At 46.8% G+C, this 11,888-nt stretch overlaps 1 protein-coding gene across 2 annotated transcripts in view; it reads left to right on the forward strand.

The window, feature by feature from the left end:
- LOC130296759 (keratin, type I cytoskeletal 15-like) overlaps nucleotides 1-1,645 on the forward strand; it is a 17,970-nt gene extending 16,325 nt beyond the window's left edge. For both annotated transcript variants that reach the window (XM_056548655.1, XM_056548654.1), the window contains exon 8: nucleotides 1,261-1,645. In XM_056548655.1, the coding sequence (XP_056404630.1) occupies nucleotides 1,261-1,373 (113 nt within the window). In that variant the 3' untranslated portion in view covers nucleotides 1,374-1,645. The remainder of the gene's footprint in view (nucleotides 1-1,260) is intronic.
- The last annotated feature ends 10,243 nt before the right edge of the window (nucleotides 1,646-11,888 follow it).

Below are 11,888 nucleotides of genomic sequence, written 5' to 3' on the forward strand. Positions count from 1 at the left end.
GTAAATTACTTCTATTAAAAAAATCTTAATCCTTTCAGTACTTATGAGCTTCTGAAGTTAAGGTTGTTCTTTTCTGTCTAAATCCTCTCTGATGACACCTGTCTCGGGAAACACCCAGTTTAGAAGTGGTTTGCTATGGGGATTTGCTTCTAAACTGGGCGTTTCCCGAGACAGGTGTCATCAGAGAGGATTTAGAAAGAAAAGAACAACCTTAACTTCAGAAGCTCATAAGTACTGAAAGGATTAAGATTTTTTAATAGAAGTCATTTACATATCTGTTTAACTTTCTGGAGCCAGTTGACATATAAACAAAAGTTTTTTCCTGGATAACCCCTTTAATATCTGTGCACCACAACTTAAAGCGGTACTCCACCCCTAGACATCTTAGCCCCTATCCATTGGGTAGAGGATAAGATGTCTAGGGGCGGAGTACCCCTTTAATATCAGTGCACTGCCGATCGGCTATTGATGGCCTATGCTAAAGATAGAACCTCAATCATTTTTGCCTGGAAAATCCCTTTTACTGATTCCCAGTCCACAATGAAAATATAAATTGTGATTGAATTTTCTTCAACCATAAAATATCGGGAATTGCTACAATGTACAAGGGAGGGAGCCTCCCTTAAACGGTGATCTCCAACAATCCTTAGGCTAGCGTCACCATAAAGCCAGCTCAGGATCTAACAAAGGTACCCAGGGCATGCTTAAAGGGGTACTCCGCTGGAAAACATTTTTTTTTTTTATAAACTGGTATCAGAAAGTTAAACAGAGTTGAAAATGACTTCTATTAAAAAATCTTAATTCTTCCAGTACTTATCAGCAGCTGTATGCTCCACAGGAAGTTTTTTTCTTTTTGAATTTCCTTTCTCTCTGACCACAGTGCTCTCTGCTGACACCACCTGTCCGGAGCAGGAGCAAATCCCCATAGCAAACCTCCTCCTGCTCTGGACAGTTCCTGACATGGACAGAGGTGTCAACAGAGAGCACTGTGGTCAAAAAGAAAGGAAATTCAAAAAGAAAAGAACTTCGTGTTGAGCACACAGCTGCTGATAAGTACTAAAAGGATTAAGATTTTTTAATAGAAGTAATTTACAGATCTGTTTAACTTTCCGGAGCCAGTTGATTTAAAAAAAAAAATCCAGTGGAGTACCCCTTAAAAGCAAGAATGAAAAAAAAAGTTGTAGATCTGTAATACCAAAAAAAAAAGGATTTACCAAAAAAATTGCCTGGTCCTCAATGAGTTTGATTTTTTTTTTACAGGATCCAGTTCAAAAACGACAACAACCACCACTACAAAGGTGCAGGCCATCATTAAAGAGGAGGTTGGCGGGAAGGTCATCTCCTCCACCACCACGTCACTCAGCAGATATTAAGACCTTGTCGGCAAAGCCAAGACCAGTTCTACATCACCCGTCATCTCCTGACACCATCATCTCCATCACTGACATTGTCCTATGAAACTAAGAAAACTAAAGAAAACTTAATATGTTGATGTTTTTTAAAAGAACACCGAGAAAAATCAATTTGTCAACAAAAAGGCAAATTTAGAGGAATAACAGGACAGGCACTTCTATGATGTATGAACTGATCCGTGATCAAATCTTGTTATGACAATAAAAGGTCTCCATGGGTTGTGCCATAACTAAAAGCATACATGTGTTTTCTTGCTTTCCTATCACCATCCTCTGAGTCTACCAAAATAAGAGATAGATAGATAGATAGGAGATAGATAGATAGATAGATAGGAGATAGATAGATAGATATGTGATAGATAGATATGAGATAGATAGATAAATAGATATGAGATAGATAGATATGAGATAGATAGATATGAGATAGATAGATAGATAGATATGAGATAGATAGATAGAAATGTGATAGATATGAGATAGATAGATATGTGATAGATAGATATGAGATAGATATGTGATAGATGATAGATAGATAGATATGAGATAGATAGATAGATAGTTAGATATGAGATAGATAGATAGATAGATATGAGATAGATAGATATGAGATAGATAGATAGATATGCGATAGATAGATATGAGATAGATAGATAGATAGATATGAGATAGATAGATATGAGATAGATAGATATGTGATAGATAGATGATAGATATGAGATAGATAGATATGTGATAGATAGATAGATAGATAGATATGTTATAGATAGATATATAGATAGATAGATTATTGTAGGAGAACCGCACTCCTATGTGAATTACGGGTGCAGGCTGGTCCAACCCAGGCAGGGTCCCCAAAATATAAGAAAAAATGCAGCAGTACTCCGTGTTGAATGAAAAAAGTGAAGTTAGGCTTTCTTCATGAAGTGCAGTACACAACGTTTCGACCGTCTCACACGATCTTTGTCAAGCTTGACAAAGACCGTGTGTGACGGTCGAAACGTTGTGTACTGCACTTGATGAAGAAAGCCTAACCCCACTTTTTTCATTCAACACGGAGTACTGCTGCATTTTTTCTTAGATAGAGAGATAGATATGTGATAGATAGATATATAAATAGGAGATAGAAAGATAGATATGAGATAGGTAGATATGAGATAGATATATAGAAATGAGATAAATAGATAGATAGATAAAAAATAAAAGCACATTCACTTCTATGTGTCAGACTGATGTACCTTGGGTCAATCAAAAGGAATAACTTGTGGAGTATTAGTCAAAAGCCAAATACTCTTTAAATCCTCTTGTCTTATGTTGACCTGGTTGGTCAACATGATTGGAAAGCATAGCTACAGATTCATGTAAGTTTGACACGACCCTTTGTGAAAGAGCTACAGTAAAAATATCACTTTTGCCTAAAGGGAAGCTCCTCATGCCAGCCACAAGGTTATCCATTGGGGTCTTCATAAGGAAGGGTCCAGGGCTGATGTTAGACAAAGTATGTTCGAGAACAAAGTTAAAAGTAGGAAACTAAATGTGGAAATATTGTGCCAAAAACATAGTTACATTCAGTTAAAGGGGTACTCCGCCCCTAGACATCTGAGCTTCACTCCGTGCACCTGATGACAGGGGGTGCTGCAGAAGAGATTGCGGGGGATCCCAGCGGCAGGACCCCCGCGATCAGACATTGTATCCTTTATCCTTTGGATAGGGGAGAAGATGTCTAGGGGCAGAGTACTCCTTTAATCCAGGAGGTTGTGTTTTGCAGAGTTAAGCCAAGCTAGAGTAACCTCGACAGACTAGTTTAGCCTGGCAAAATTAGTTCCAGTTTAAAGTGCTTTGGGTGCCCATAAAATTCACAAAATTCCAGGATTCTATCCATCTTTTCTGGGCACCTGGAGCTCTTAGTAAGGGTTATGAATCTGTCCAGACTAAACTAATTGATGGCCGATCCATTCGCTTTGGTTTCTGGCCGAGGTTATTGTAGTTTTCTCACCTCTGGTGTGTAGAGCTCTACAGTGCTGATCTCTAGGATTACTTTGGTCATTGCTTTGGCCTTTGTAGGACAAGCCCCAGGGGCAGCCCTGTCTCCTGCCAAACTGTTGAGAGGAGTTCAGTAGTGTTGCTCGCGAATATTCGCAATGCAAATTTTATTCGCGAATATCGCATATATAGCACTATATATTCGTAATTACGAATATTGTTTTTTTTTTTGTAATTTTTATTTTCACAGTAAACATCACAGTGATCATCCCTCTCTGCTTCCAGCTTGTGTGGTGTAAAGAAGGCTCTTTGCATTTGCGAATTTTCGGTTATGCTAATTTTGGTTTATGCTAATTTTCGCATATGAAAATTTTCGCATACATAAATTTTTCGCATATGCGAAAATAAGCCACGATTATTACGAATATGCGAATTTAGCAAATATATAACGAATATTTGTCCATATATTCGTGAAATATCGCGAATTCGAATATGGCCTATGCCGCTCAACACTAGAGTTCAGATGGAGCCGGGTGAGTACAGGGCTGACAATACTTTTTGTGATCACAAGGCTTGCAATGGCTTAAAGAGAACCTCTCATGATCTTGTTAAATTTTATAATCCTCCCAGATCACTGCCCCCATCATAATAAACCACTCCCTGCCTTTATTTTTTTAATTATTTTTTAGTTTTCTACCTTGATATTCCTCTGTATTTTCTGCTCAGTCAGATCCACAGACTGGGAAGGGGCGTTCCCCAGCAGGCTTGATGTCATCTGAAGCCATACAGGGGAGAACTTCCTCCCTCACTCTGCTATACACAGTCTACAGCAGTTCAGTGTGAGATGAGCTATGATTGGCTAAGGTTGCACACACACACACCATCAGCATTTCCTGCTTTTGGACTTCCGCCAGGCCAGCAGGAGTCCAAAGTCTGTGCAAGAGATGGGGGGAAAATGTGCTCTGGACAAGTAGGGAGACAACTAGTGGCAGCTTTTTTAAACACAAATAAAACATAGAAAAATACATAAAATAAATAAATAAAAATAAGTACATTGGAAAGATTTTTTATTTACCATAAGGAGTGCAATAGCAAAAATTAGTTTTAAAGTGAGTGCCCATTTAAATGGTTGCTGTTGGTCTTGAGAACAAAGAGCTCAACCTACAGCTATGTAAAATATCTGCACATTGACAAACCTAATAGACTATAGTGTCTTGTTCTGGAACTGAGGGCCTGTTATATCACACACTTGGCCTCTGGTTCTCTGATGTGCCAGTACAGGTTAGCAAATTTAAAGGGGTACTCCGCTGCTCAGCATATGGAACAAACTTTTCCGAATGCTGGAGCCGATGCCGGGAGCTCGTGATATCATAGCCCCACACCCTTGTTACGTTATGCCCCACCCCCTCAATGCAAGTCTATGGGAGGGGGCATGACAGCCGCCACACCCCTCCCATAGACTTACATTGATGGGGCGGGACGTGATGTCATGAGGGGGTGGGCCTATGACGTCACGAGCTCCTGGCGCCGGCTCCAGCATTCAGAATGGTTTGTTCCAAATGCTGAGCAACGGAGTACCCCTTTAAGGAGGACTTAAAAAAACAGCGAGGCTCTCTTTATAGTTACATAGGCAGCATGGCGAGTCTGTTTGAGGACAGGGACTGATGTGAACCACTTGGGGGTGGGGAGATAAGCGATTGATGTCAATGATAACAATTGCTTTACAGTGCTGTGGAATATTTTGACACTCTATGAGCAACTGTTACGCCAAGCGCTCCAGATTCCCGCTCCTCCCCGGAGCGCTCGCAGCATTCTCTTATTCACAGCGCCCCGGTCAGACCTGCTGACCGGGTGCGCTGCGATATTGCTCCCAGCCGGGATGCGATTCGCGATGCGGGACGCGCCCGCTCGCGATGCGCATCTCGGCTCCCGTACCTGACCCGTTCCCCGTCTGTGTTGTCTCGGCGCGCGCGGCCCCGCTCCTTAGGGCGCGCGCGCGCCGGGTCTCTGCGATTTAAAGGGCCACTGCGCCACTGATTGGCGCAGCAGGCCTAATCAGCATCTTCACCTGTGCACTCCCTACTTATACCTAACTTCCCCTGCACTCCCTCGCCGGATCTTGTTGCCATTGTGCCAGTGAAAGCGTTTCCTTGTGTGTTCCTAGCCTGTGTTCCAGACCTCCTGCCGTTGCCCCTGACTACGATCCTTGCTGCCTGCCCTGACCTTGTGCTACGTCCGACCTTGCTCTTGTCTACTCCCTTGTACCGCGCTATCTCAGCAGTCAGAGAGGTTGAGCCATTGCCGGTGGATACGACCTGGTTGCTACCGCCGCTGCAAGACCATCCCGCTTTGCAGTGGGCTCTGGTGAATACCAGTAGCAACTTAGAACCGGTCCACCGACACGGTCCACGCCAATCCCTCTCTGGCACAGAGAATCCACCTCCAGCCAGCCGAATCGTGACAGTAGATCCGGCCATGGATCCCGCTGAGGTCCCGCTGCCAGTTGTGGCCGACCTCACCACGGTGGTCGCCCAGCAGTCGCAACAGATAGCGCAACAAGGCCACCAGCTGTCTCAACTGACCGTGATGCTACAGCAGCTACTACCACAGCTTCAGCAATCATCTCCTCTGCCAGCTCCTGCACCTCCTCCGCAGCGAGTGGCCGCATCCAGCCTCCGATTATCTTTGCCGGATAAATTTGATGGGGACTCTAAGTTTTGCCGTGGTTTTCTTTCGCAATGTTCCCTGCATTTGGAGATGATGTCGGACCAGTTTCCAACTGAAAGGTCAAAGGTGGCTTTCGTAGTCAGCCTTCTGTCTGGGAAAGCCCTGTCATGGGCCACACCGCTCTGGGACCGCAATGATCCTGTCACTGCCTTTGTACACTCCTTCTTCACGGAGATTCGAAGTGTCTTTGAGGAACCTGCCCGAGCCTCTTCTGCCGAGACTGCCCTGCTGAACCTGGTCCAGGGTAATTCATCTGTTGGCGAGTACGCCATCCAATTCCGTACTCTCGCCTCCGAATTATCCTGGAATAATGGGGCCCTCTGCGCGACCTTTAAAAAAGGCCTATCCAGTAACATTAAAGATGTGCTGGCCGCACGAGAAATTCCTGCTAACCTGCATGAACTTATTCATCTTGCCACCCGCATTGATATGGACTTTGTTCGTACGAGGCGGTTTCTCTCCCCGGCTCCTCTCTCCTCTGGTCCTCTGCAATCCGTTCCTGTGCCTTCCGCCGTGGAGGCTATGCAAGTTGACCGGTCTCGCTTGACACCTCAAGAGAGGACACGACGCCGCATGGAGAACCTTTGCCTGTACTGTGCCGGTACCGAACATTTCTTGAAGGATTGTCCTATCCGTCCTCCTCGCCAGGAAAGACGCACGCTGACTCCGCACAAAGGTGAGACAGCTCTTGATGTGAACTCTGCTTCTCCACGTCTGCCTGTGCGGATTTCTTCTTCTCCTTCTCAGCTATGGTCTTCTTGGATTCCGGATCTGCAGGGAATTTTATTTTGGCCTCTCTCATCAACAGGCTCAACATCCCGGTCTCGCCAGACCCCTCTACATCAACTCTGTTAATAATGAAAGATTGGACTGTACCGTGCGTTACCGCACGGAACCCCTCTTAATGTGCATCGGACCCCATCACGAAAAAATTGAATTCTTGGTCCTCTCTAACTGCACTTCAGAAATTCTTCTTGGATTGCCGTGGCTTCAACGCCATTCCCCAACCCTTGATTGGACCACAGGGGAAATCAAGAACTGGGGTACTTCTTGCCAAAAGGACTGTCTTAAACTGGCTCCCTGTACTCACAGTCAAGACCCTGTGGTTCCCCCGGTATCTGGTCTTCCCAAGGCCTATCTGGATTATGCTGATGTTTTTTGCAAAAAACAAGCAGAGACTTTGCCTCCTCACAGGCCTTATGACTGTCCTATTGACCTCCTCCCGGGTACTACTCCACCCCGGGGCAGAATCTATCCTCTGTCTGCTCCGGAAACTCAAGCCATGTCGGAGTACATCCAAGAGAACTTAAAAAAGGGGTTTATCCGCATGTCTTCCTCCCCTGCCGGAGCTGGATTTTTTTTTGTTTCCAAAAAAGACGGCTCCCTACGCCCTTGCATTGATTACCGCGGACTTAATAAAATCACTGTAAAAAACCGCTACCCCCCTACCTCATATCTCGGAACTCTTTGACCGCCTACGGGGCGCTCACATCTTTACCAAGCTGGACTTAAGAGGTGCTTATAATCTCATCCGCATCAGGGAGGGGGACGAATGGAAGACTGCATTTAACACCAGAGATGGACACTTTGAATATCTGGTTATGCCCTTTGGCCTTTGCAACGCCCCTGCCGTCTTCCAAGACTGTGTCAATGAAATTTTTCGTGATCTTCTATATACCTGTGTTGTGGTTTATCTAGACGATATTCTGATTTTTTCTGCTAACCTAGAAGAACACCGCCAGCATGTCCGCATGGTTCTTCAGAGACTTCGGGACCATCAATTATATGCCAAAATGGAAAAATGTCTCTTTGAATGTCAGTCTCTTCCTTTCCTAGGATACTTAGTCTCTGGCCAGGGACTACAAATGGACCCAGATAAACTATCTGCCGTATTGGATTGGCCACGCCCCTCTGGACTCCGTGCTATCCAACGTTTTTTGGGGTTCGCCAATTATTACAGACAATTTATTCCACACTTTTCCACTATTGTGGCTCCTATCGTGGCTCTAACCAAGAAAAACGCCAATCCTAAGTCCTGGTCTCCTCAAGCGGAAGACGCATTTAAACATCTCAAGTCTGCCTTTTCTTCTGCTCCCGTACTCTCCAGACCTGACCCATCTAAACCCTTCTTATTGGAGGTAGACGCCTCCTCGGTGGGAGCTGGAGCAGTTCTTCCGGGCATGCTGTTACTTGTGGTTTTTTTTCTAGGACCTTCTCCCCGGCGGAGAAAAACTACTCCATTGGTGATCGAGAATTACTGGCCATAAAATTGTCGCTTGAGGAATGGACGCACCTGCTGGAGGGATCCAAATATCCAGTTATTATATACACTGATCACAAGAATCTCTCTTATCTTCAGTCTGCCCAACAGCTGAACCCTCACCAGGCTAGGTGGTCGTTGTTCTTTGCCCGTTTTAACTTTGAAATTCATTTTCGCCCTGCTGACAAGAACATTAGGGCCGATGCCCTCTCTCGTTCTTCAGATGCCTCTGAAGTGGAAGCCTCCCCGCAACACATCATTCCTCCGGACTGTCTGATCTCCACTTCTCCAGCTTCCATCAGACAAACTCCTCCAGGGAAGACCTTCGTTTCTCCACGCCAGCGCCTCAGGATTCTCAAGTGGGGACACTCCTCCCACCTCGCAGGCCATGCTGGCATCAAAAAATCCATCCAACTCATCTCTCGATTTTATTGGTGGCCTACTCTGGAGACTGATGTTGTTGATTTCGTGCAGGCTTGTACTGTCTGTGCCCGGGATAAGACCCCTCGCCAGAAGCCTGCTGGTCTCCTTCATCCTCTGCCTGTTCCTGAACAACCTTGGTCACAGATTGGTATGGACTTTATTACTGACTTGCCTTTATCCCATGGCAACACAGTTGTTTGGGTGGTCGTTGATCGATTCTCCAAGATGGCACATTTTATCCCTCTTCCAGGCCTTCCTTCGGCGCCTCAGTTGGCGAAGCAATTTTTTATACACATTTTTCGCCTTCACGGGTTGCCCACACATATCGTCTCGGATAGAGGCATTCAATTTGTGTCTAAATTCTGGAGGGCCCTCTGTAAGCAGCTGAAGATCAAATTAAACTTCTCTTCTTCTTATCATCCCCAATCCAATGGGCAAGTAGAAAGAATTAATCAGGTCCTGGGTGACTATTTGCGACATTTTGTTTCCTCCCGCCAGGATGACTGGGCAGATCTTCTACCATGGGCCGAATTCTCGTACAATTTCAGAGTCTCCGAATCCTCTGCTAAATCCCCATTCTTCGTGGTGTACGGCCGTCACCCTCTTCCTCCCCTCCCCACTCCCATGCCCTCTGGTTTGCCCGCTGTTGATGAAGTGACTCGAGACCTCTCCACCATATGGAAAGAAACCCAAAATTCTCTTTTACAGGCTTCATCCCGGATGAAAAAATATGCTAATAAGAAAAGAAGAATTCCTCCCATTTTTGCTCCCGGAGACAAGGTATGGCTCTCCGCTAAGTATGTCCGCTTTCGTGTCCCCAGTTATAAACTGGGACCACGTTATCTTGGTCCTTTCAAAGTCAAGTGCCAGATCAACCCTGTCTCTTACAAACTCCTTCTTCCTCCTTCTCTCCGTATCCCCAATGCCTTCCATGTCTCTCTCCTTAAACCACTCACCCTTAACCACTTCTCTCCCAAAGTTGTTTCTCCCACTCCAGTTTCCGGGTCATCTGACGTCTTTTCGGTGAAGGAGATTCTAGCATCCAAGACGGTCAGAGGTAAAAGATTATTTTTGGTTGACTGGGAGAATTGCGGCCCAGAGGAGAGATCTTGGGAACCTGAGGACAACATCCTGGACAAAAGTCTTATTCTCAGGTTCTCAGGCTCCAAGAAGAGGGGGAGACCCAAGGGGGGGGGGGGGGGTACTGTTACGCCGAGCGCTCCGGGTCCCCGCTCCTCCCCGGAGCGCTCGCAGCATTCTCTTATTCACAGCGCCCCGGTCAGACCTGCTGACCGGGTGCGCTGCAATATTGCTCCCAGCCGGGATGCAATTCGCGATGTGGGACACGCCCGCTCGCGATGCGCATCTCGGCTCCCGTACCTGACCCGTTCCCCGTCTGTGTTGTCCCGGCGCGCGCGGCCCCGCTCCTTAGGGCATGCGCGCCAGGTCTCTGCGATTTAAGGGGCCACTGCGCCACTGATTGGCGCAGCAGGCCTAATCAGCATCTTCACCTGTGCACTCTCTACTTATACCTCACTTCCCCTGCACTCCCTCGCCGGATCCTGTTGCCATTGTGCCAGTGAAAGCGTTTCCTTGTGTGTTCCTAGCCTGTGTTCCAGACCTCCTGTCGTTGCCCCTGACTACGATCCTTGCTGCCTGCCCTGACCTTCTGCTACGTCCGACCTTGCTCTTGTCTACTCCCTTGTACCGCGCTATCTCAGCAGTCAGAGAGGTTGAGCCGTTGCCGGTGGATACGACCTGGTTGCTACCGCCGCTGCAAGACCATCCCGCTTTGCGGCGGGCTCTGGTGAATACCGACACGGTCCACGCCAATCCCTCTCTGGCACAGAGGATCCACCTCAAGCCAGCCGAACAAACAAATAGACTTGGATATGATCAATGAACGTTGATTTCACAGTAGGACCATTGCATAATCTGTAAGAAAGGGTCAAAATTATGTCAGTGGGAGAGATGAAAACTTCCCAAGCATGTGCAGAGCAAAGACTTTTAAGGAGATCTCTGGCAAAAATTTAAATTATGAAAGGAAAAATTACTTAGCCCCTACCCAAAGGATAGGGGATAAGTTATACATTGCGGGGGGTCTGAGCACTGGGACCCCCCATGACTTCCCCGGCAGTCTGCTGGAAGGGGGCATGCCGACCCCGCACGGAGCGGCGGCTGACAAGGCCCCTCCATGTATCCCATAGAGATATTGTGTTGGCCATGGCTTCCTGTGGGGTCGGAACGGCCGCTTCGGCACTCGGACCCTTCGCGATTTATAACTTATCCCCTATCCAAAGGAGTTATCTTTTGCACCACTATTCCTTTAGCTGATCCCCCAGGATAAGAAGCTGATCGCAGGGGGGTTTTGACCGCTGCCCCCCCCCCCCGTGCTCAACTAGATGGGACCTGACGCTCAGTGAGGAGCATTCCATGTATTTCTATGGGAGCGCCATAAAGACCCAAGTACAGCTCTTGGGCATCATCGGCGCTCCCATAGAAATGAATGGAGCGTGTGCTGTCTATCGGTAGACGACACACGCTCCTCACTGAGAGCGTCGGGGTCCCATCCTGGAGATCGTGGTGCGGGCCCAGCGGTAGTACACCCCCCGCGATCACCTACTTATCCCCTATCCTGTGGATAGGGGATAATTAAATTTTTGCCGGAGTACTCCTTTAATGAAGAGCCAAAATATTCAGGGATTGGTGACGGTTCCACCGGTTAGACCCCCTAAAAATCAGACCGCTTGTCAGTTAAGAGAGAAGAGAAGGCCCTGGAAGAGAAGGGTGATTTTTTTGAACCATGTTTTGCGGCTGTTACAGTATGAATTTGTCTTTAGGTAAAAGTTTGAAGGCCATTCACAGCTTTTGAAATTCAACATGGAAATTCTCTTCCTCACATCATCTGTCAGTGAAAAGTCTGGAGGCCCTAGTCTGGAGGTCCTGTTAACTTGGCTAACTGCGGTCCGCGGCAGCACGCCAAGCAAACAGGACCTCCGGACCAGCACCCCACTCTGTACAACCCACTGACTGGGGCACCATTTTGTGGACCTGAGGAAGGCACACGCTTAGTGCCGAAACGCGTT

Source organism: Hyla sarda, chromosome 12 (assembly GCF_029499605.1).
Source record: "Hyla sarda isolate aHylSar1 chromosome 12, aHylSar1.hap1, whole genome shotgun sequence".
NCBI classification, from domain to species: domain Eukaryota; kingdom Metazoa; phylum Chordata; class Amphibia; order Anura; family Hylidae; genus Hyla; species Hyla sarda.